General features: G+C 41.0%; 1 protein-coding gene across 1 annotated transcript in view; it reads left to right on the top strand.

Annotated features, from left to right (window-relative positions):
• The window catches only part of DNTT (DNA nucleotidylexotransferase), a 221,459-nt gene that overhangs the window by 10,515 nt on the left and 184,580 nt on the right, over window positions 1–26,364 (top strand). The window contains exons 2-4 of the mRNA XM_039340929.1: window positions 4,102–4,277; window positions 21,104–21,127; window positions 22,980–23,080. Of these exons, the coding sequence (XP_039196863.1) occupies window positions 4,102–4,277; window positions 21,104–21,127; window positions 22,980–23,080 (301 nt within the window). The remainder of the gene's footprint in view (window positions 1–4,101; window positions 4,278–21,103; window positions 21,128–22,979; window positions 23,081–26,364) is intronic.

The following is a 26,364-nucleotide window of genomic DNA, read 5'->3' as shown; positions in this document are numbered from 1 at the left end:
AAAATGCATTAAACCTATCCAAAGACTTGATGTCTCTTATTTCATTTCCTGCCCTGAATCAACAGATAATCACCTTTCCAATGTTCAGCAATTTGCTGCTTTATTGCCTGTGGGAACTTGCAGAAAGAAAAAAAAATGGTTGATGGAAATATGCAGGAACTGATACCTAGGCAAAAGGGGCTGAAACAGTGTTTTAAGTCCAGAGCAATGAAATGACATTTGGAAGCTGCAGTTTCAGACAGAAACCTCCCTAGTACACTGAAGTGTAAGATTGGAGGAAGTACAACACAATAAAATGGCAAGATTGTGTCATTATAGCCGATTGCAATAAACATTGTTTTAGCTTTCCTGTGGTATTGCTTTCTTGGTCTGGACAAGAAGCAATGGATGGAAACTAATTACGAAGAGAACCAACCAACAACTAAGGAGAAATTCCCTGACAGTTAGAACATTTAATCAGTGGAATGACATTCCTCCAGAAGTTGTAGGCGCTCCGACAAGAAGAGACTGGACAACCATTTGTCTGAAGTGGTACAGGGTTTCCTACTTGAGCTGGGGGTTGGATTTGAAGACCTCCAAGATCCCTTACAACTCTGTTATTCTGTCTGGCTTACAAGTCAGTGGCAAATAAATAACCAATATGTTAACTAAACTAAACCAATGTTTAGGGATCAGATGATGAAATGGAGGATTAAAACAAAACATGCCGGGTAAGGAAATCATTTAGGGGTTCTGACAATTAAGTTGCTCAGCCTAAGGACCAAAACTTGAATTAGTGACGAGGAAGCTAGAAGTTGGTGATTTATTCCAATGTTACTTCATTGCTCTGGACCTTTCATCATAGGCCTTCTTGGCCAGATGGTTGGAATGATTGTTTATTCACAAACAGAATGCTCTTTGCTGCGATGCTGGCTGTGGAATTCTGGGAGTTGAAGTCCACATGCCTTAAAATTGTCAAGGTTGAGAAACCCTGCTATACAGATTCAACAACTGGGTCTCCAGAACACCTAAAACTCTATGCTACATTCTCTACCTATTTGTTGTATGACTTTGCAACTGAGGATAAGAGTTTTCCCTGCCTGAAATTTTCTCCTGGCATTCCTATTGCCAAAGTTCCTGTTAAATTGGTTGGACCAAATAGCATTTTCTGTAGGAAATCTATTTCCACATTTTCCAGTTTTTTAGATTTAGCCTTAGATTTATCCTACCACCAAGGGAAAACTGGATGAGAGTACTTGAGCTTAAGAAGGGGGAGATTTAAATATTTTCCTCTGCCCTATTTTCTTGCTCTGTGCAGATGCTACTAACCCTGCAGCAGAAAAATAAATCCAACTAACAGCAATCCCTAACAGTTTTGGAATAATAAAATTAAAGTATCAATGGGGCCAAATAATTGATTCCTGGCTATTTCTCCATAGAATGATACGGGCACTGTTTGCTGGCTTTGCAACAGAGAAATGAGCTTCCCTGTGTTTGGAACAAAAGTGAATTTTCAGGATAGCTGATCTGGATGTGATTGTGCTGTATAATTGCTTTCATAATGAGCAAGCACAACATTCCCCCCCCCTATCACAACACTACTACTATTATTTTTTCTACGGGTTCAGCTTCTTTGGTATTCATGTTTGTGAAATGATAAAGATCAGAATGAACTCACCATATTTCTAACTATGTTCTAGAAACATCATTGGCACGTATATAGTTGGACTATTACAAGGTTGTCCTAAGAAATTTTGGTGCCAGTGATTGAGATTGTGGGAAGTCAGCCCCACCCACAGAGAAAGAAATATTTTTTGAAATATTTAAAAGGCAGAATATATTTTCCTAAAGGATTTTAAAAGCAGAAACCAAGCCCACCTGCAAGTTTCTGTCCTAAACAGAAACCAAGTCTGCAGAATTGGAGATGTGATAATCTTGTCAGAAAGACTGGAGTCAGGAAACTGGGATTAGGAAGAAAGATCCCTAGAATCAACAATCCCTCACACTAAAAATCTAAGAGTCATCAGACACAGCCCCAGGGAAGCAGGATTGACCTTTGGGAAATAATAGGATTAACCCACCACCACCAGAATACCAGAAAGACACATCAGACTCAGGTCAAAGTTCATGCCACAGGAACAACTCTAAACAAAAGGCTCAAGAAGGTATAAAAAACCACTCCCTACATGTGCTCTCTCTCTCTTTTCTTCCAGAGCCATCTTTCTGTCTGGCTCTCCTCTTCAATAAACTGCAACCTTCTTTCTAGAGCAGTCACCATGTTTTTTATTCCCGGCTTGGACTGAACTATGATGAAAAGTTTTCCTTCAACAAGATCAAGAAGATGACGGTCTTCCTCTTCCTTATAAAGAAGACAGTTGAATCACATTTCTGCATTAGCAATGGGATAGTGTTTTCTACAACAGCTAGTTTAGGGGCTCCAGGATGGTTGTAAAGTGAGGTGATTGCCATACTTTGATAGGATTGGTCCTGGGTAGCTAATATTGGATTGAAACAGTCCATGTGCTTGTTTGTTTGTGGGAGAACATAGGGATGTAATTTATGGATGGACAGGGGCTGGTGTGCAGATTCCATTTGTGTCCATAAAATCTAACATCACGATGGTGTTTTAACAAGAAATGATTTCCAAGTCACCACTAAGTGTGGTTTTTTTTAGTCGCTGTAAGCCAAATCCACCATTGAAGTACAATATGCCTTGTGAAGATCAGTGGCGATTAAGGCTCCAGGCTAGAAACCAGGACACCATGAGTTTTAGTCCCACCTTAGACATGAAAGGCATCTGGGTGGCTTTAGGCCAGTTCTGTTCTTTTAGCCCAACTCACTTCTCAAGGTTATTGTCATGGAGAAAATATGAGGAGGAGGAGGAGGAGGAGGAATGGGGGAGGAATATTAAGCATGTTTGCCACCTTGGGCTATTTATAAAAATAATACTGGCAGGACATAAATAAATAATAAAGAGTGAAAGCCAAGGGAAGAAAACTTGAAAATACAGTATTTATTCATTCCCTCCCTACCCCTGAAGACCTTTTACAAGCTTTTATTCTCTCACTCATTTTTTTTTCTTTTTTTTCTTTTTGATCATTCACATTTCTGTTCTTCTCTATAGCATATTCCGGTATTTACTAAGCCTGTGACTCTAATTAACTGTGGTGGCAAGTCACTGTTTGCGTCTCTGCTACTGAAAGTGAGCTGTGGGGTCATTCCACCAGCTTACATTCTGTGGGTTAATAGAGTGGAACATTACATATTTCTAGTATCTGCAGTTGGTGTCTTCTAGAAGAGTTGGCATGCTTGTTTTTGAAACTGCCTGCACTTGTGATCATGAACCAACAATACTTCTGCTAAAACCCCCATATAAATGAAGGGATTATGGACACACATGCATACTTTTTGAAACAATTGTGCTAACCCTCTCAGAAAACCCACGTTGTGGCGTGCCCATTTCTAATGCTTTGTATAATATGCCAAATCAGACTCTGCCATAAGGATGTCTGTTTGAGTAGTGATTTAAGAACAGTTATAATTAGTTACCTAGTCACCCAATCATTAAAGTTTCATTAAAGCCACAACTAAAATATCAGTGTAGCACAGACTGTTATGCTTGAATTTAAACTGCTTGCTTGCTTTATACAGCACATAGTTCAAAGGGATTGTTTCATGTATGTTTAACAAATTGTTATGTACAAAGGGTTTACTTTTGAGGATTGAAGCTTAGTGGAAAACATTAGCAATGAACTACTTAAAATATTTAGCCCAAAGAGATTTCTGGCTTTATTCCAGGCACACAATTTACTCACAAGGCAACTGACCAGGCACACAATTTATTCCCAAAGCAACTGAGTAATATTAAGAATGTTCATTATTATAGGATGTAAGTATGCCATTTTTTTTCATACTGTGGGCATGAAATGGCTGGGAAAATGCAAGTTATAAGGCTGTTAATAGATACCAAGTCTGAGTTTAAGAGAATTATTGCAATATAATAATATATTTGGAGTTCTTATAATATCAAATTGTATCTCCCTCCATATCTGGCAGTTTTCTTGTTTGCTGTTATAAAATCCTGCTCAAGAGGAAGCTCAACCTTTATGCTTGTTTTTCTAGTGATTGTGTCACCCATATTGTGGCTGAGAATAATTCCTACTCTGAAATCCTGGGATGGCTGCATAAACGCAAGGTGGAGGACAGCTCAAGATTTAGGATTCTTGACGTTAGGTGGTTGACAGCCTGCATGGAGATGGGAAGACCAGTGGATTCAGAGAAATATCAGCTTCCTGTAAGTCAAATGGAACAATGTGAAAGCAATGGGATGGGAAGAGCATCAAGCTGGAAATTGAAAGACAGGTTAGGACTGATAGATGATTAGGCTGGACGACTTAGGTCTAGGCTGATTGTATTGACTCTAAATGGATTAAAACCTCAATTTTTTGCTTGCCATAGGAACATGTACAATATATTTTGTCAAAACGTGGCTTTAGAGTCTTCCTTTGGAGAAAGCCCTTCCAAGAAATATAAAACAGACCCTAAATTAATAATAATTACTACTTATGATTACACAAGGTTAACAATCACACAATACCATTGTCTCTGATATATTCCTCCCTGCTATTTTAATTTTCCTGCTGCTCAACTGTGATAATCTGCAGTATACTAAAGCCATCTTACACATATTCAAACAGGATGAACAATATGAGTAGCCCCAAAACAGTGGAAGGTGACTATTTTCTTCATGCCTGTTAACCTCTATTAGGCTTCTGGTTGGCCACTGGGACAAAGAGAAGGTGGGACTAAATGGACTTTGGATGGAGTAGAGGCAGCATATATATATATATATATATATATATATATATATATATATATATATATATATATATATATATAATGAGGTAGAGATATAGTTGCAACAGTTTTTCTAAAGTGTTCACAGAAAAGAACAAAAGAATGTTTTAGTTTTGTTGTATGCTACCCAGAGTCACTTGCCTTGAGATGGACGGCTGTATAAATCAGATAAATAAATAAATCTCACAAATAATATTTCTGTTATCATTAATTAGGACTGCCAGATCTGTGCTACAAAAATCCAGATGTAATTTTTGGTCATCTAGAAACAAATAAAGTTATAACTAGAAGCCAGCAAACAAATCTTGCCAAACAAATCTTATTTCATTCTTTGACAAAGTGACTTAATTAGTAGACCAGTGAAATGCTGTGGACGTAGTATACTTAGATTTCAGCAAGGCATTTGACAAAGTAGACCACAATCTACTTCTTAGTAAACTAGGAAAAAAGTGGCATAGACATCATCACCACCAGATGGATTTGTAACTGGCTGACAAACCATACTTAACAAATAGTCCTTAATGGTACCACATCTACATGAAGGGAAGTAAACAGTGGGGTACCACAAGGTTTTCAGATGACACTAAGGTGGCAGGAATAGCCAACACCCCAGAAAGACCAGCTCAGGATCCAAAAAAGATCTCGACAGACTTGAACAATGGGCCCTATCCAACAACATGAAATTTAATGTGGAAAAAAGCAAGATTTTACATCTAGGTAGGAAAAACCAAAGGTACAAGTACAGATTAGGCGAAACCTGGCTCAACTGTGAGAGGGACCTTGGAGTGCTAGTAGATGATAAACATGAGACAGCAGTGTGTAACAGCAGCCCAAAAAGCTAATACAATCCTTGATTGTATAAAGAGGCACAGAATCAAAATCATGTGAAGTATTAGTACCGCTTTACAAATCCTTAATAAGGCTACATCTGGATATAGTTTTGGTCACCACATTAAAAAAAGATGTTGAGACTTTGGAAAAAGTGCAAAGAAGAGCAACAAAGATGATTAAAGGCCTGGAGACAAAAACATATGAAGAATGGTTGCAGGAATTGTGTATGGCTAGTTTATAAAAAAGAAGGATTAGGGGTGACATGATAGCAGTATTCCAATATTTGAGGGGCTGCCACAAAGAAGATGAGGTCAACTTATTTTCCAAAACACCAGAAAGCAAGATAAGAAACAATGGATGGAAATTAATCAAGGAGAAATGCAATCTGGAATTAAGGAGAAATTTCCTAACAGTGAGAACAATTAACTGTGGAACAACTTGTGTCCAAAGTTGAATGTGCTTCATCACTGGAGGTTTTTAAGAAAAGACCAGACAGCCACCTGTCTGGTATCATACAGGGTCTTCTTCTTGATCAGGGGGTTGGACTAGAAGACCTTCAAGGTCCCTTCCAGCTCTATTCTGATCTTGAAATCTGGATTTTGCAGGAGGTGACATTTGTAGAGATGTTGGTCTGTACAACCTGATGCAAATATAAGAATATCTGAAATTTATTCAGGCTATTGTGTTGTACAATTCAACACAGTAGGTTTACACTCTGGGTGCATTAAGGCAATTAAAGAACTAATGATTGAATTTTGAATGAGTCTGAAAAATGGTCCTATTGTATTCAATCGTACAGCAAGAATCTAAAATACTCCACCAGGTGGCGCTATTGTTTAGAATGTTGCACAGGAATTATATTTTTAGCTATTATTGTCATTGGATTTATTGAAGAAAAGGATTTAAAAAGGGTTAAAAATATCATAAACCTACAAAGGACTAAGCAGTACGGTTAGACTTGTTAATACCTAGGCATAAAGTAGGGACTAGATACAATGCCTGGCTTGGGGGCAGGTACCAACTTCAAACTGAATTTTGCAACATAAGAAACAACAAATGAACTGTGTGTTTGAAAGTACACCAATCAAGAGTAAAATACCCACCATAATTAACTAATGTGACATGTATTAACATGCCAAACCAATACTACTAGTACTAGTAAGAGTTATCAGTTTCTGCCAGCAGTTTTTCTCAAGTATTTTACATGCACCTATAAATGTAAACTAGAGGTCAGAGATTTGGTGTCTTATTATGATCCAGCATCTGGATTCTAGTGCTTGTCTTCATGCTTGCCCATGTGCACCAGCTCTTAATGGCTACTCCAATTCTATTTTAGTCTCACATCTCTCCCTTTCACATGCTCCTTTTTTTCCTAGAAACCTTATATTTTGTACTATTTTCAGCGTAGGTTCTCCCGGTTGTTTGTTTGTTGGTCTACCTAGTCAGAGTTAATTGCTGACTGAAGGAGGATCAACTCCATGATAACAATTCTCTCATCAGACAGGCACAATCAGAATCTCTAGGGCTACGTACATATCTGAGAGTGTAGAGAATAATTCCCACATTTCTCCCAAACTGTAAAGTTGAATGTGAGAGTACCTCACAGCTTCTTTCTCTGTCCCCACCTCTGAAGTGTACTTTTCTAGCTAGTGCTCAAGTGAAAATAGAGCCCTTGGCCATACAAAGGTTATATACTTGTCTGGTGACATTATAATATGGATTTTGAAAAGAGTGAAGTTACCTGCAGCTAACAGCTTGATTTTTTTTTCATCTCCTTCCCCTTTACGATCTAGTTCTTTTAAGAAAGACAGTAGTGTATGTATTTCAATTTTCCATAAATTGGAAAATTGAATTAATTCAATGTATATGCCTTAGGTTGAATTTTTCCAATTTTTTGAAAACTATTTCACAAAAAGGAATGACGCCAAAGATGGTAGTATGTACACATTTGTTCAATTACCCCAACATAATCTACAAAAGTTACAATTGATCTCATGTCATAGTAACAGCATTTATGGATTATCTTTCCAGTCAATTCTCACTGACTTGCTAAAATGGATGTAAAAGAAATTTAATTCTATCAAATGCTCCCAGCAGATTTATTTACTTCAAAGTCAAAATCATCCAGAGTTTTAAAAGACTTTCAGAAGAATTCACTGTAATTAACTTAAGATTTGTATATCGCCTTTAAACGAAGTAGATGTACAGCATTATTGACATGCTATAACTGATGGGATCTATGAATTTACAAAGAAATTGCTGAATATGAGTCATTTAAACCAAGGGGAATCCTTGCTTTTTAAAAGCTGATTCTAGTTCATACATCTGATACAATTGCTGCATCTCTGACAATGAGATTCCCCCTAACCTCTGTTTCAAAGCTTTAAAGCAACAAAAAATGTTCACCCTCTTTGTTCCAAAACATTAGGCCTTTGAAGGAAAAAAAAATTCAACATTCCTGTATTGAATAAGCATAGATATTTAAGAAGCTATTATACCAAGTCAAACTATATAATTTAAGATTATAGGCTGGTGTTAATGCTTCATGATCTTGACCCTAGTTGGAGATACTTGGAGGGCTTTTGCATGAAAAATTTAATTTGGACTTCCCCCAAAATGAGATGACCACTTTTGTAGTCCAATGGCAACACAGCCTCTATCTGATGTGAAATGATTTTTGTGTCTGTGGTGTTGTATAAGGTATCCAAATTAGGTAAATGCATTCACCCCTCCCACCCCACCCCCCCACACAAGGCAACCTACATATTAAGCTGACACAGCAACATGGGGACATTTAAATTAGGCTCCAGAAATCCAAGAAAAGATTTAAAGAATGAGTGGAGGATAAATGGTGTCCCTGTGGGAAAAACACAGAGTTTGGCAAAAGGATGCTGTTTCCTTTCTTTAAAAAATGTATTTCACAAGCTTGAAATTATATAGAACAGCCCAGTTTGAAATAAACAGTAGTTCCAGGTAGATTAGTTCTTTACTGACATATTTAAGTAGACAATGTATTTTTGAAAAGAAAAAAAACATACTGTGTGTACATCTGAATCTGTCCTGGCAAGTAATCTCAATGGGATTCAGTAGGTTGCAACAAAGTTATTTCAGGCTTGGTCATAATTTAAACAGTGAATTATATTGTTAGCGGTGAATTCTAAAATACAGACCTTATAAAGTTGCTAAGTGGATGCCACAATTATGTCTCCTAAAATTTCAAAGACATCAGGGCCAAATTAGAATTATAACAAATAATTTCATACATTTATAGATGATTTCTACAAATTCTGTTTCCACTCTTTTACAGAAGAGCGGGTTGAAGAAAACACCTATTTGGTGCCTTGGGTCTCAATCCATAATACAATTATCACCAAAGGATTGAAAAAGTAATCTAGGTGGGAGACAAGATAAGCCTCTGAAATTTGAAGTGCTTAAAATTATGTCTTGGTAAAAATAACTTATCAAGAAACAAACAAACTGAGAGGGTCCAAATGACCATTTTATTCTGTCCAAAGCTAGGAGGTTAAGTGACTTCCTGGTCTCCTACACTCAGAAGTGCCAAGAGCAAAACACCAAGGTTACACAGATCTCACACAGATAATCAATCAAACATGGTTTGAGCATGTACACAGACTGCAGAAGATTCCAAGTAAATGAAGAATTGCTTTGTAACTGAAAAGAAAATGGAAGAAACACAAACACAGTATATCATTCATGGTGCCTAAAACATTACATTCCTACAAATATATTTCTACAATTTCCAACCATTTTGATTTATAAAATGGGCCAAGACTATACTTACTATTCTTACCAGCTGATCTTGCATTTATAGCAGGAAGAGATAAAGCTGTATGACAATACATATTCTTGAGTTCTGTCTGAACTCTAATTAGTCACTAACTGGCACAGATTGGCACAATAATAAACATTCCATTCTTAAGGATGTTACAGGAGAGGCATAGAGGACATTTATAGACCTAAAGAAACACATAGCATCATGTAAGTAAACATACAGACTGATTGAATCTGATTTCTTATTCCAGCATACCACAAATATAAAAGTTATAATGTCTGTAAAGATATAAATAAGGTTCTTGAAAGAATGGGACTTGGTGTTTCTTTGATGGTGTGACAGCTGGGATTTAAGATACAGAAGGTTAAGAACCCCTGTCCTACTAGAATAATCAATCAATTAACTTTTCCTGCTCTTCCAAAATCTTTGGAAAACACACCTACTTCCATGCTGTAGTAAATGTGTCTCCTTGTTATAGTCACTGATTTGGATTAGATTTCACTGCACCATCCAACACTGTTCATGTGGCTGCCTTAGTTACAATAGTCAGGTAATAAAGAGCACCTTATGGAGGTTATAAGGGAAGAACAAATTATTTGAAATATAATAGGGGATGCTGTTCCAAAGGGCAAGTAACACAACAGAAAAAGTTTGCCTTCTGGGTCCTATTAGATGACATTGTTTCCTAGAAGGAATTTGAACCCTGCCAACTGCATTGGATCTTATGGAACAAGAGGAAAAAAATGAAGATAGGTGGTACTGCAAAAAGGGTGTGTATTTTTTTTTTATGCCTTTGAGTCAGTATTGATTTCTGGTGGCTTCCAGGACAAGTCCATGAAGTTTTCTTGGCAAGATTTTTCAGAAGTGATTTGCGCTTCCTTGGTTCCTAGAGCTGAGAGTGTGTGACTGACCCAAGGTTATCCAACTGGGGTTGTGCCTCAGGTAGAATTTGATCTCAAAAACTCCTAGTTTCTAGTCTGATGCCTTAATTGCTTTACCATACTGGCTGTCATGAGGTATAATTGTTGTATCATTAATACAAGTTGGACTACCATTAATGGTCATCGGAGCCAACATTACTTGCCTGGTCTTAAATACTTTGCATTTTGACTTTGGTAGGTAGAAAGGGTATGTCTGCCATTTACCATTCAGTCTCATGCAGAAAAATAGGGCTCTAAGTATGCAAGGTACCATTAAATGGGATTTGAAAACCTATTTAATACTAACTGCCGATAGCAGCTTAGTCATTTGACAGTGTGACATTAATAGTCTATTCCTTGAGTGGGTTTTCAATGTATTTTCTATCAGAATTCAAAAGGCTGGTTCCTACCTTTAAATTCATGATAATTAATGACAATCTCAAGTATGTTGATGAATTTGATTTGGTACAATTGCCACAAACTAGTAATTTTACTGATGCAAATGCCATTTTGAAGTATAAGATTTAAACTAGCTTTGCACAATTAAAGTAACCTGCCCCAAACACCCCATGAAAATTGTGGAGATTCCCTGTCCGACCTATAAACATGATATGAATTCTTTTTTCATCCTTCGCAGGCTTCAGGTCTTCTCCTCCTTAACCCCCAAACTAATAACTGTCAACTGCTTAGGGAGGGTTATAAAGCACTATGGAGCAGTATATAAGTCTCAGGGCTAGTGCTAGTACTTCAGGGCTTTCTCCAGTAGAGGAGATGGAAAATCCACCAATGGGTTTTCTCTGTCTGCCTGCTCTTGAGACCAAGTAGCCAAACTTGACACGCCCCCTCTTGCTAGGAGATCCAGTCTTGACTTTGTCTCAAGCTCTTGAAGACGTATCAAGGTTGACTCTCAGGTTTAGAGATCTTCAATTCAATTTAGCAGGTCAGAAACCCATTGATGAATTCTCCTTACTTTAAATTTTATATTTGTAAATTCCCTAATTAGTGATTCCATTTCAAAAAAAGTTTCTTTCCCCAAAACTTTTCCCCAAAAAACTCTGGGATCAGCACAGCCTCAAATTGGCTGATTTGAGGCCTCTGGGGTGTGTGTACCTCTCCGTTCATTTCCCCAGGGCTCTGTGGGGGAGGGGGGAGGAAAATTTCTTATCAGTTCCCCGTTGGCTTTCCTGTGCAGCGCTCAGCGCTGCAGCCACAATCAACCCCAGAGTTCCCCTTCATCCTCGACACCTCTGGAGGCCATTTTCAATGGCCCAAAAGTTGTGGCCGCCATTTTGGACGGCTGCAGAGTTCTCAGACTTAACGGAGGTTTCCTTTGTCATCAGGAACAGATCCTGCAGGCAATTAATTTGGCCTTTCTATGTTTTTGGGACAAAGGCCTCCAGAATCTTAGCATATCCTTGCCGGTCCTAGGAAACTGCAACCAAGTGTGCTGCGGCCACCATTTTGGGCATGCCATGTGGCCAGCCCTGAAAATGCTCATCAGCCAGATTGAGTGCTGCAAGGCCTCTGCATGCTACAGGGTCTTTCCCCTTGACTTCAGGCTACTCACAGACCTTGGCCACCCCTGGAATTTTGGCGGAGCCAGTTGTGGCCGCCATCTTGGGAACATTGTGAGGCCCTCCCTCAGGCCTACAAATCAGACCTCCTATACTGACTGGAGGCCCCAAGCTCTCCTACACAGTCTTTACTATATTCTGGCTACTTCTCAGTCCATGTGAAGAAACTGTTTTAGCCCTGCCCAGTGATTGCCACTAGGCCTCATCAACTGTAACATTATCTACAGCCAATAATTAACTGACTAGGCCCAAATTCTCAGGCCACCAACTTGCTTTGGAGCCGCCATTTTGAATTCACATTGCCTCTGCCAGGCCTCATTTTAGGCCTTCTGCGCCCTTCACTGGGCCATCTGGTGCACCTTGACTGGCCACCTAAGGCCTCTGGGTGGAGCCCAGAGTGGGTCACCAACCGTGCCTTCGGCATCAGACTCAATTGCCGTGACCAAAGCCCAGATAGATTGTTTCAGGTCAGGTGGTCAGGGGAGCAGTCTTCGTTACTTGCTCCAATTTCACTTCCACCAACCACTTGCCTGCCAGAGCTTCGTCTCAGTTTCCCTGAGACAACTCAACCAGGATGGAGGACTCCACGATGCCTCAACTAATGACCACTGCCTCCCCATCCTCCGGCACAAAACCTCTGATCAGGAGGCCGGCACAAAACCTCTGATCAGGAGGCAGCAGGCAAGCTCAAATTAAAGGCCAAGGCCACTCTCAAGAAGCCTTCCAAGTTAGTGGAAAAGCAAGCCAGCGGTAGGCACCAGGCTCTGGAGAAGGAGTTCTCCAGAGTGCAGAGACAGGCTGGATTGGAAACAGATCAAATGGTGCCCCCTGAATATGACCTTCCTTTAGATCCTTCAACCTCAGCCCAGGGCATGTGGTCTCTCACAGGGACACCCGCCACACTTAGTTCCCCTTCTGAATTGGCACAACATACAACAACCATCTCGGGTTCAGTTCCAGAGGCACCTTCATGCCAATGGCCGCAGGATTTAGGGGACCATACATCGGAGACATTTTCTCTAACAGCTGCCTTGAGGCCTTGCTATCCAGGGTGGTGGACTGAACTCTAGCAGAACGGTCCTTCCATCCATCCGGGCAGGGGGCTTCTACGTTGGCCATGCCACCTTATGTCCCTCCTACGGGGTTTCCTATACTTCAGGAACCCACATCCCCTGCACACTCCTCCATGAACGGATACTCATCCCCGAAGGGTGAGGAGCAGCCAGAATTTAATCTATCAGAGGAGGAGGAACTTCCACCTGAACCCTCCCCATTGGGAGGCCTGTTCAATCCAACACTGTTTCTTCCCCTGCTTCACAAGGCCACATCAATGGCAAACAGTTCCCTTAGCCGCAGGCAACATTGGATTCCAGTCCAAATCTGATATTTTTTAAAACGGTGGCAGCACAACATCAAGTTCCATGTCCCTCTATTTTTCTTAAAGGGATCAAAAAACAGTGGGCCTCCCCTTCCTCCTTTCCTTCTGTAATTGGGACTGATAAAAAGATTTTTAGCACCTCCACAGACCTCACTGAGGCCCTGGAGGTTCCCAAGGAAGATGAAGTCTGGACCTCTCTGGTATCCCAGACTGCAGTCGCTGGGGACATGTTGGAGGCACTTAAAGCGGATGACAGGAAATGGGACCAAACTTTCCAGAAGACCCATCAATCAGCAGCATAGACAATTAAAATGGCCAGTTGTGCGTCCTTTTTTGTCCGGACCACCCTTTTATGGCTTCGTCAGCTTCAGGCCAGAGTCCCTGCTGAGGACATTCAGACTCACCAGGACCTAAGCAAAATGGTGGCGGCCACTGAGTATGCTGTGGACGCAATGCTTCAGTCAGCCAACTTTGTATCTAGGTCTCTTGCATCTAACATTACAACCAGAAGGATGCTGTGGCTGAAACACTGGCAGGCTGACGCCAAAGCAAAATGGCGTCTGGCAACTGCCCCATATCTGGGCAATAATCTTTTTTTTTTAATTTTAATTTTTAACCAACAAGACAAAACAGAACAAAGCAAAACATAACACACATACACACACAATATATACTCCTCCTTTTTTTTTTACAGCAATTACATAACGGTAATCTAATATTTACATTTCCCCCTTATTCTTCTTTAAATATTTGTCCTTATAGCTGGGCAATAATCTTTTTGGGGAAGCCCTGGCCCCGTACCTTGTGGAAAACAAGGACAAGCGGAAGGTTATGGCTCACTTGAATAAACGGTCCGACAAATGTCCCGCTCCATATTTCTGCAGGCAGTCTTTTTGGCCGGCAGCAGGTTCAACTGCCATTCAGCCCTCCCACTCATACACACCCAGGCAGGACAGGCCATATGACCGTCCATTTAACAGGCCAGCCTTTCAGCCTAGGCAACAGAATCAATCTAAGAGGCCATTTCGAGGAGCAGGTCACACCTATAGGAGGTTCAAGTGACTCTTACACCACACTTCCCATCAGGGGAAGGCTGGCCCACTTCTTCCATCAGTGGGTCTTACAAACCATCCAGTTTGGTCTGTCCCTGGAGTTTCTAGCAGTCCCCCGGACTGTTTCATCACTTGTCCCATTTCTCGGAATCCACTGAAACAGAGACTTATGCAGGAGGCCATTCAACATCTTCTAGAGATTCAGGCCATAGAACCGGTACCGCCGGATCACATGGGAGGGGGATTCTACTCCATCATTTTTGTGGTTCTCAAGACCTCAGGGGGATGGAGAGCAATTCTGGACCTCAAGGGTCTGAACTATTACATCACATACAAGAAGTTCAAGATGCAATCACTCCAGTCCATCCTGGGAGGCATCAGGCAAGGAGACTTCCTGGCGTCAATAGACCTCATGGAAGCATATTTCCACATCCCCATCCATCCAGCTCACCGGCAGTTCCTCAGGTTCTCTTACAGAGTCAGTCATTTCCAGTACAAGGCCCTTCCTTTTGGCCTCTCCTCGGCACTCAGGGTGTTCACCAAGATCCTGGCTGTACTGGCTGCCCACTTGCGGAAGGTACCGGTACGCGTCCAGTGTTATCTGGACGACATCTTGATCCAGGCGTCCTCCTTCCGGGCAGCCCAGTCGGACCTGCAGCTAACTATTCAGGTCCTCCAACAGCACGGGTTCTTGGTCAACTTCCAAAAAAGCCAGACAGTTCCCTCATCCAGGCTTCTGCATCTGGGAGTCATCATAGACACCACAAACCACATGGTCTATCTCTCCCAGGAGCAGTTGGTCAGCATCAGGGACCTGGATCATTGGGTGTACAAGGACTGCACCATTCCACTGGTACTCTCCCAGCTTCTGGGAAAGATGGTCTCCTGCATAGCCATAGTTCCCTGGGCCAGACTCCACTTGCGGGAGCGTCAATGGTTCCTCCTGCCATTCCAACAGGTGAATGCCAGCGCATCCAACCACCAGATCAGGCTCCTGGTCCACACCCTCAGATCTCTATGCTGGTGGTTCTCACAAGCAGTGTCCAAGGGGTCACCTTTCAAGGAGCTGGACCGTGTCACCATTACGACAGACGCCAGTCTATTCGGTTAGGGTGCCCATCTACAGTCTCAGTTTGCACAGGGCCATTGGTCCCACACAGACTTGAGACACAACATCAATTGGCTGGAGCTCAGGGCCATCCATTTAGCTCTTCACCAATTCTGACACTGGATCAAAGGCTGTCACGTATTGATCCTCACGGACAATGTGGCGTCCAAGGCCCATGTGAACTGGCAGGAGGGCACCAGGTCCAAGTCCCTTATGTCCGAGGCATGGCTCCTGGGCTCCTGGGCAGAGTCCAACCTGGCCTCTCTCAGGGCCGAACACATCTCGGGGGTCAAGAACCAGCAGGCAGACTTTCTGAGTCGCTCTACGGTAGACCCCTCAGAATGGGGATTGCATCTGGATCTTTTTTCCGAGACCTTCCACAGGTTTGGACATCCAATCCTTGACTTGTTTGCATCCCCAACTCCCCAGGTACTTCTCCTGTTATTACCTTCCAGGGGCGGAGAGGACGGACGCTCTGCGGACTCTGTGGCCGCGAGGTCTCCTTTATGCCTTCGCTCCCCTCCAATCATTCTGGTGACCATCCGCAAACTGCTCTAGGAGCAGGCGGAAGTGATCCTCGTGGCCCATACTGACCACAGAGGCCCTGTTTTGCCGATCTGATGAATCTCTCTCGATCTCCACCGTGGAAGATTCCCCGCATCACATGTTCTTTCACCAAGGGGTCCTCCATCACCCGGACCCTCAGTGGTTGCAATTGACTGTTTGGTCTTTGAGCGCAGCATCATGATACAGGAGTTATTCTCACCATGGGCAATCACTATGATTCAGGCCTCTCGTCACCTGGCGACCAATCACATTTATGATTCTACTTGGAAGAATTTTTGCCATTGGTGCAGAAGGCGTCAACTAGATGTCTACAAATTAACCATCCCTCAGATCATTGATTACCTTCTGGATGGTCTGGATAGAGGCCTGGCCCCTGTGACCATTTGTAGACAGGTGGCAGCCCTATCAACGTTGCTCACTTGTGCGGATTCAGTTCCCTTAGCTTGTCATCCTAGAATACGCGTGTTTATCAAGGGTGCATGCAACACTAGACCTCCTGTGATACTTAGGTACTCCTCTTGGGAGCTGCCTCATGTACTTCGCACTTTGACTAAACCGCCCTTTGAGCCCATTGCTACTATACCATTGAGGGCCTTGTCGCTTAAAGTTGCCTTCTTAATCGCCATCACGTCAGCCAGACATATCTCCAAGCTGGCTGCTCTCTCAGTCAGGAATGACTTTTGCATCTTCCACCGAGACCCGGTGGTCCTTCGGTTGGATCCCACTTTCGTGCCTAAGGTCAACTCACTCTTCCATAGGGCATAGGAAGTCATTTTACCAAATTTTTGTCCCAATCCTTCCCATGACTTGAAGCGGCAGTGGCATATACTGGGTGTCCTCAGGGCCCTGCGCAGAGACTTTTCGTAGATCTGAGGCCCTATTTATTTCCTTTTGTCCGGTTTCTCTGGGACAGAAGGTGTCCGCTGCCACTGTTGGCAGGTGGATCAGGGCCTGTATCACGGAGTCATACCAGTCTTCTTCCCTGCTGGCTCCAAGTCATCTTACAGCCCATTCCACTCCCAGCACTGCGACATCTGCGGCATGGGCCACTCAGGCATCCATCAAGGAGATTTGCAGGGCTGCGACATGGTTCTTGCCCTCCCCATCCATACACCATTACAGGATTGACTGCTTCACTTCCGCAGACGCCTCCTTTGGTTGGAGGGTCCTTCAGCAGGTGGTCTCCGGGGACATTGTTCCGGCCTTATCTGTTTCCCACCCATCGGGACAGTGAGGCTTTGGTATGTCCCATTGATGGATTCTCCGTCTCCTGTACTGGAGAAGGGGCATTGTCTTACCTGAACGCCTTTTCTCAGTGCGTAGATGGAGAATCCACACCCACCCTTTAAGTCAGTTAGGCTGATATTAAGGGATTGAGAGCCAACACCTCGTCCACCTTTAGCCACTTTCGCCCTCATCAAGACTGGATCTCCTAGCAATAGGGGGCATGTCAAGTTTGGCTACTTGGTCTCAAGAGCAGGCAGACAGAGAAAACCCATTGGTGGATTCTCCATCTCTGTACTGAGAAAAGGCGTTCAGGTAAGACAACGCCCCTTCTAGCATGCCAATAGTAAAATAGCCAGCTATTTTGCTTGTTAGGCTGTGGGCAGTATTTTCCACAAGGTAAAACATTGTGACTAAGAGGATTCATCTCCAATCCTGAACCAGTTATCTGGTGGATTTCTTCCCCCTCCCCACCACCTTAATGTCCATACTCACAGTGGACTTCAGAAGGGCTATACTTCACCTATCTCTTTGGCCCTGGATGTCTATAGGATCAGTTCATCTCAGGTGCCAGGTTCTAGAATTTATTGTTCTATGAAGTCCAGCTAATCACCTCATAGGTCATGTTCAAAAGGTGAGTTAAAACAATCCTGTTTCTATATACTTTATTATATCGCTTAATGCTCTTGATAGTTTCTTCATGCTCTCTCTGTGTGTGCCTTCACGATACAGTTTATTACTTAATTTTCTAATATGATTTTAACTGCTATTGTGCAGGGGATCCACTATGGACGACAACATAGAAGAGCATCAGATGCCACACTCATAGTCTCTTAGAAGAACTCAAAAGATACATTTCTTCTTTATTGCTTCTTTTTATGGCTACCACTGATATGCTGAATGGAATTTTCTCATTGGGTAGGGTGAGCCATTTTAATTTGACTTGTTTTCAGACTGTTACAAATTATCAGTACTGACTCTGTGTAGGCAATATGTTTTATTATTCTACATCCTCACAACAGCCTTTTTCTTCTAATCTCTAAAGTAGCTGATAAGTATATTGAATTAATTAATGAAATAATTATTGTCAACTGAAGTTTGAATGTCCCCAATTTTGTAAGCTTTTGATTACCTGAACATTTCCTTGTTTTAGATCAATCATACAATAATAATAACAATAATAATCCAGAATAGACGAGAAAGAACTGGAGAAGATAACAAAATACAAAGACCTACAAATAGAAATAGAAAGTGTGGCAAAAGCAAGCAAGGATAGTACCAATAGTAATAGGCTCCTTGGGTGCAATCCCAAAACAACTGGAGCACCACTTGAACACCATTGGCATTGACAAATTTGCTATTAGTCAATTGCAAAAGGCGGCCTTACTAGGAACTGCTTCCATCCTGCGACGATATCTCTAATATCATCGAACATCCACATCTGCCTATCCCAGGTCCTGGGTAAGGACTCGATAGGTAGACAAAATGCCAAATCCAGTCTGAACATCTGGCTGACTGTGCGATGATCCATAATAACCCAGAAAAATAATGACAATGAATCATGCCCTTCATCCATGCAGTGACATTGATAGACTTTATCTTCCAAGGCAAATAAGTGGGCATGGAATGCTGCAAGTACATCAGATGGTTGAAGAAGAAAAAATGGCTTTGGAAGAATATCTGAAGAACAATGATGAAGATGCACTGAAATTAGTATATCAGGAAGGCTTACTGACTACTGGAGAGATCAAAGTGGCCTATAAGAAAGACCAAATGAAGAACAGAATAGAGGCATGGGAAGACAAAGCACTACATGGCCAATACATGGAAAAAATAGATAGGAAAGCAGATAATAATAAGACCTGGCAATGGCTAAGAGCAAGAAAATTGAAGAAAGAGACCGAGGGACTAATTCTGGCTGCACAAGATCAAGCCTTAAGGACAAATGCATTCAAAGTCAAAATTGAGAAGAGAGCAACAGACAGTAAGTGCCGCCTATGCAAAGAAGCATAGGAAGAAACAGTGGATTACTTGGTAAGCTGTTGCAAGAAGATTGCACAGACTGACTACAAGCAGCGGCATGACAAAGTAGCAACAATGGTACATTGGAAGATCTGCAAAAAATATCATTTGCCTTTAAGCAAAAACTGGTGGGATCATAAAATAGAGAAAGTCATAGAAAATGATAAAATTAAACTGCTCTGGGACTTCAGAATTCAAACAGACAAGCACTGCAACATAACACCCCAGACTTAACAATTGTCGATAAGAAAGACAAAAAAGTCTGGATAGTGGATGTGGCAGTGCCTGGAGATAGCAGAATAGAAGAGAAAGAAATGGAGAAGATAACAAAATACAAAGACCTACAAATAGAAATAGAAAGACTGTGGCAAAAGCAAGCAAGGGTAGTACCAATAGTCATAGGCGCCTTGGGTGCAATCCCAAAACAACTGGAGCACCACTTGAACACCATTGGCATGGACAAATTTGCTATTAGTCAATTGCAAAAGGCGGCCTTACTAGGAACTGCTTCCATCCTGCGACGATATCTGTAATACCATCAAACATCCACATCTGCCTATCCCATGTCCTGGGTAAGGACTCGATAGGTAGACAAAATGCCAAATCCAGTCTGAACATTTGGCTGACTGTACGATGATCCATAATAATAAAGTTGGAAGGGACCTTGGAGGTCATCGAGTCCAACCCCCTGCTCAGGCAGGAAACCCTACACCATTTCAGACAAATGGCTGTCCAGTTTCTTCTTAAAAACTTCCAGTCTTGGAGCATTCACCACTTCTGGAGGCAGGTTGTTCCATTGGTTAATTGTTCTAAGTGTCAGGAAGTTTCTCCTTAGTTCTAGATTGCTTCTCTCCTTGATTAGTTTCTATCCATTGCTTCTAGTCCTGCCTTCAGGCGCTTTGGAGAATAGCTTGACTCCCTCTTCTTTGTGGCAACCCCTGAGATATTGGAACACTGCTATCATGTCCCCCCTCCTCCTTCTATTTGTTAAACTAGACATACCCAATTCCAGCAACCATTCCTTATATGCTTTAGCCTCCAGTCCCCTAATCATCTTTGTTGCTCTTCTCTGTACTCTTTCTAGAGTCTCAACATCTTTTTTACATCGTGGTGACCAAAACTGGATGCAGTATTCCAAGTGTGGCCTTACCAAGGCATTGTAAAGTGGTATTAATACTTCAAGTGATCTTGATTCTATCCCTCTGTTAATGCAGCCCAGCACTGAGTTGGCTTTTTTGGCAGCTGCAGCACACTGCTGGCTCATATTTAAGTGATTGTCCACTAGGACTCCGAGATCCCTCTCATAGTTACTACTATTGAGCAAGGTATTCCCTATACTATTCCTGTACATTTGTTTTTTTCTTGCCTAAATGTAGATACTTACTTTTTTCACCACTGAATTTCATTTTGTTAGATAGCGCCCAGTGTTCAAGTCTGTCCAGGTCCTCCTGTATCTTAAACCTGTATTGGAGCTTGATTGTGGAGAATGCAAATACTTTTAAAAATATATAATTTGCTCTTTTATGCTGATATCCTAAATTTGCCTTATTCTGCCCAATTATAGCATCAAATCATAGCAGTTTTCTCTCCCCTCCTAAGTAAGAGTGACCACGGATCTCCTGCAGTGGGCAAGTTTTGTCACTCTATTAGAGTCCAATATTTGTCACTGACCCTCATCTAAAATTAGGTGATCATAACATAAGCAATGCCTATTTCATGTGGCTCCAATTACAGCAAAATTAATTTGAAAACCCTTAAAAACCAATTAACCTTTATTTCAACTCTTCCTTATTTCTAGAAGTGGCAAAATATCCTACACTAAGTTCATTCTGTCAGCAAAGCATCACAAGCTGCTTTAAACATATTCATAGTAGGGTGCTTTCTACCTGGTTTTATTTCATTACAATTTTTACGTTAACTCTGCTTTGAGTTTTAGTTATGCAAAATTCATTTGAGGTGAACTTCAGTCTGCTGGTGTAGAACTAACTGGGTATTGCTCCTACAGTTTTCTGTTACACCAGATTTTCCTATGTTAACACTTCCACTTTCCTGAAAACAATTCTGTCTAAATCAAAAAAATATTATTGTATTTCAAGGCAGAGACTAGGCACTTGGTGAGAATTCAAGGCTCAAAATGATTTACAAGAAAAGGAAAAGAGAGCAATAATCAAACAAGCAGATCCAGGATAGCCCTGATTGCTTAACCCAAAACGAAAACTGTACATAATTCTTCTTGTTGCATACTTAATGCCTGCACCACGACATTTCCTAAGAAGACAATTACTAGAGCACACCAAAAAACCCTGTTTAGCTCAATGTACAACTTCCACAGTGACCAAAAAAGCTGCCTCTTGAAAGCACGCATAACACAACAGCATTTTACTGTACTTGTTTAGATTAGTGATATAAAATGTTGGGAATTTGCACTGGAATGAAAATATTTACAACAATAGCCTTTGGGAAAAAACCTCATAGAAAGAAGAGGTATGTTTATTTGAATCTGGTCACCCTTTATTAGCTGTAGTAATAATGATTTTTCTGATTACCTTTGTCTTTGCAAAGTCATTCTGAATAAAAACATGAATATGTATGTTTAAAATGTATGTGTAAGGTCCTTCCTCAGCTATCTCCTCAGGAAAGTATGACTCTTGAAACAAGCATTATTTCAAAAGGATCCTTTACTGAGAGAAAGTGATTGTAGAGAGACCAAGTGGAATCTGAAGTTCCCGCGTGAAAAAGTTAGGTCAGGGATGTCAAACAAGCAACGTCCTGTGATGTGTCGTGACATATCGTGACTTTTTTCCATTGCCACAATGGGGTGGGCGTGGTTTCATCATGATGTGGGCTGGCAGGTTGACACTCCTGCGTTAGGTTATTTTCCCATTGTCCAATCCCACCCCCATTACTGCAGTCAATCCACTGGCGTGAAGTTGTTGTGAGAACTCCAAGCCAAAAAGGTGATAACAAGTTGTTCTCTGGTGCCACGACCTTGGTAACAGGCAGGAGTTAGCCAGAAAGGATTCAAACCAGATGGCCCTGAGGGCTCATTCCCTCCTCCCCAATTCCCATGTGGATACATCAAAGCAAAAGGAGAAACAAAATGGAAACATCTTCAATCCCCAAGCAGCACTTCCCCCTCCCCTCAGAATGGCAGCATTCTGGTAGGAACCTGACAGTATGTTTGTGCTTCTCCTAAAGGCCACATATTTATTTTTAGTGGTTTGGGTCTATGCATAGGCCTACGCCCATCGTTTGCACAAGTTTTTATTCTTTTGAAAAACATTTGTTTCAATTGTTCTGTTTATTAACAAAAGAAATGAATGAAAGAATGAACGAATGAACGAATAGATAAATAGTTAAATAGCTCCCACCTAACTTTCTACTTTCTATAATTCTGTAGGACCTGCATCCCAAGCAAATTATTAATACCGGTATGTGCGTGGAGCATTGGCTATGTATGTTTTGGCTTGTCCCATAAATCTTAAAATTTGTCAGATGGGGCAACAAGGAAGAGCTTTACCTGTGTCCACTTTAATGTGAATATGGTTGGAGGTGACTGTGCAGAAAATATATTTATGATGGATCCGGGTACTCATATGAAATGGTTTGAAACCTTTGTTCTCTGAGTTATTGAATTGACAAATGGTATCTTTTCTCCCTGTCTACCTAGGTAGATGAAGATCATTCTACTACTTCAGATATTGTCAGAATTCGCATTTCCCAGTATGCCTGCCAGAGAAGGACAACTTTAAAGAATTATAACCAAAAGTTGACGGTAATATATATAGTTTAACTGCTAAGGTTAAAGGAATCTTGCTAATATTTTCAGACACAAGTTGTAAGTCCTAAATCTATGTTTCATATACCCATCAGAAATAACTGTTCCAGTTGTTTTTTTATTTGGAAATAATTCCTGTAAATTACAATTGGATTTATTTTTAAATAAATATGAATACAATGTTTGGATAATTTTCCACTAAATCTTACACTTTTACAAACTCCTTGACTATAAAGCTCTGTATAGGTGATACATTCCCATACACAATTCAACAATGAGCAGCAAGGAGTTTCCCCCACTATTAGACATTGTTGCGATGTCATTGAAATTGGATCTCCATAGATAGAATGGAATTTTCTGCACTTTGATATGCATGGAGAGACTTCCATGTGAGTTGCAACCTAATAATTTCTGGAGTTTATTACCCTGAACACAGTTTCTGAGAATAGTTATTCCAAGTAACAATTGGCCAAAGATACTTGAACCTAATGGTAGTTCCTTTGATTTCACCCATTCAGAATTGTTGGATCTACTTATCAAATGGCTGGGAATGGTGTATGAGTTAAGGAAACGCAGAGACAGATCCTTTTCTGAGCTAATCAGCATCCTGCAAGGAGAAAGTGTGAAGGAAATATGCATGCTGTTAGTCTTTTTCCACATGGTTACTTAGTTCAGTTCATATACACAATCCCAGCATCATAAGTTGACACCAGAGGGTGTGAATCACACCCTGTTTTCTCTCTTTCCCTGTGTTTTCCTCTATCTTTATATGTGTGCATGAGAAAGCCAACTCAAACAGCTGTTTCTTCCCCAAATAAATCTTTATAGCAATTGGCTGCAGGAATCTCTGAGGTAAATTTCTCTCTCTTGAGATTTGAAGAACAATGGAAGATCAACATGATTTCTAAAATAGAGTACATCAACTGCTCTGAGTTGCTTTTGATTGGAGCAGCATATAAACTCAGCAATAAATAATCAATAATCAATCCAATGGTCTTGTGATCAATCATAAAGCTGGAGAGGGTTTTGTAAGACATCTATTTCAATTTCTGTTTCATGCAGGGAATTTTATAATCAGAGTATTTCCACAGGTTGCTCTCCAGAATCTGATTGGAGACACATTAGCAAGGGAGAGACCACTACCCATCTGAAGGCTTGCTAAATGAATCTTTTTGTCAAAATTCTTCTCCAATAGTAAGATAGGTGGTGGCCTCTGATAGTTTCAGTGTGTGCTCAGTGTATGAGATCTTCAAGTGGCCTTTTTTTAATATTGGTAGTGGTATTTACAATTTGAAGAGTAAAGAGTGATTGAGTTTTGAGCTTGGCAAACACTGAACCAATCACATAGTTTGTTTCAGAGCATAGTCGTTAACAATCTGCTGTAATCAATTAGAGCTCTCACCCTGCAGGATTCATCCTGATCTGGAATTCTGAATCCACTGAAATTTGAAGTGAAGTGCTGTCATTTCAACCACATATTTCGGGGAAAGAAAATTAATAATGTAATTAAAGTTTTTGACATAAACATTATTAAGCTAGTCAGTGAAATAAGTATTTTATGATTAAATAGTATAATTGAGAGCAAAACAACCAGAAGACGCCCTGGTGAGAAGCATCTCCTGCCCATTGAAAGAAAACCTTTAAGTTTTCTTTTAAAAAGAGATTGGGCAGCCCTTTGTCTGAAAGTAGTGTAGGGTTTCCTGCTTGAGCAGGGGATTGAACTAGGTTATTCTGTTATTCTGATTTAGATTCAGGCCTATCAATTTTTGGGGGAATAATTATTTCCAACCCAATGGAGTATTGGAAAGGAATTATGTAACCAGGATTTACATCAGCAGGATAACTTTCCAAGAATGGAATGGTATATGAGAAGAAACCAGCAAAAGAAAGACCAGGTCTGAAAATGAATCAGATCTGGCTGGAGGCTATGCAGAAAAAAACAAAAACAAACAAATAAATAAACAAACAAAAAAACCATTAGAAACACTGCCAATTGTTCCATTGTTAAGCTTCTTTCTCTTCCATTCTCTGATCATGGAACCCAGAATGATGCTGCTCTAAAAGGTTTTCCCTCCTTTGTATATTTAACAAAAGTCAGTGCCATTATTTTGCACATTCTGGCCCATCCATACCTTATTCCTTACCTTTTTTTGTCTTTAAGTTAGGGTTAACGTCTGGTGATTGCCTGGACAATTGCTATAGTTTTTCTTGGCAAGATTTCAAAGTGGGTTGTCATTACCTGCTTTCTAGGGCTGAGAGAAAGTGATTGGCCCAAGCTTTCCCTGCTGGCTTTGTGACTAGGCTGGGAGTAAGATTCTAGCTCAGGGGTGTCAAACTGCTGGCTTGCGGGCCGGTTGCATCATATGGAGGCCGTGCCCACCCCAATTCCAGCAATGCAAAAAAAGTCACAATACGTTGTGACACGTCATGTGGTGAGTTTGACACCAGTGTTCTAGCCAAACTGGCTCTCACCTCATGTATAGCCCAGTTCAAATCTTTATATGTGCTGTAATATGAAGAAAGAATTTCTGGCAAGGGTATGCTCAACTTCATTATTTTAGAAGTGTTTTTTTTTCCAATGTGAAATCAGCATGGCATTCTTATCTGTATTGGAATTAAAGGAAACCTTGACGTGGGGAAAACCTTCGCTCCATGCCCTGCTCAAGGACCACAAGGCTGGTGGCAGTGTGTTGACTTTCAAGTGGGTGGGACTATAATTTTCAGACCCACTTTTTAGCATTTTGGAGATGCTGGGTTTGGTCTTGCAGTAAAAAAATAACACCATCAACCCATTTAACAATTAAGATTTCCCATAGGCAAATTCTTACCTTCTATTTAAGATCCAAGAAGGTTGGGAAAATGAATTCTATATTATAAACCAAGGCCACTGATAATTTAAACCTTCCTTAATTAGGTGTTGTTTAGCACCTCTTCTTCACCTCTTCTTTACCGTTATCGGACTTTGGCGATCATGTTGGGGATCTTGTTTTTATCAGCAGCCGCATGAAAGAGTGCTGCTGAGTTTTGTCCAAACCAATCCCTTAGATTTTGAAGACATGATGTTCTTCTTCTGCCTGGACCTCGTTTGCCTTCAATCTTTCCCTGGAGGATTATATGAAGTATGCCGTATTTTTCTGGGTGTTGCATCACATGTCCGAAATATTCTAATTTTTGTTTTTTAATTGTTTTGATGATTTCCCTTGGCTTTCCCAGGCGGCTTATCCCCTCCTCATTTCTGATCTTGTCAACGCAGCTTATACGTAACAGCCGCCTGTAAATCC

This window comes from Crotalus tigris, unplaced genomic scaffold (assembly GCF_016545835.1).
Source record: "Crotalus tigris isolate CLP2741 ecotype Arizona unplaced genomic scaffold, ASM1654583v1 scf7180000017757.759095, whole genome shotgun sequence".
In the NCBI taxonomy this organism is placed as follows: domain Eukaryota; kingdom Metazoa; phylum Chordata; class Lepidosauria; order Squamata; family Viperidae; genus Crotalus; species Crotalus tigris.
The sequence above is the reverse complement of the archived record's forward strand: the minus strand, read 5'-3'. Positions and strand labels throughout refer to the sequence as shown.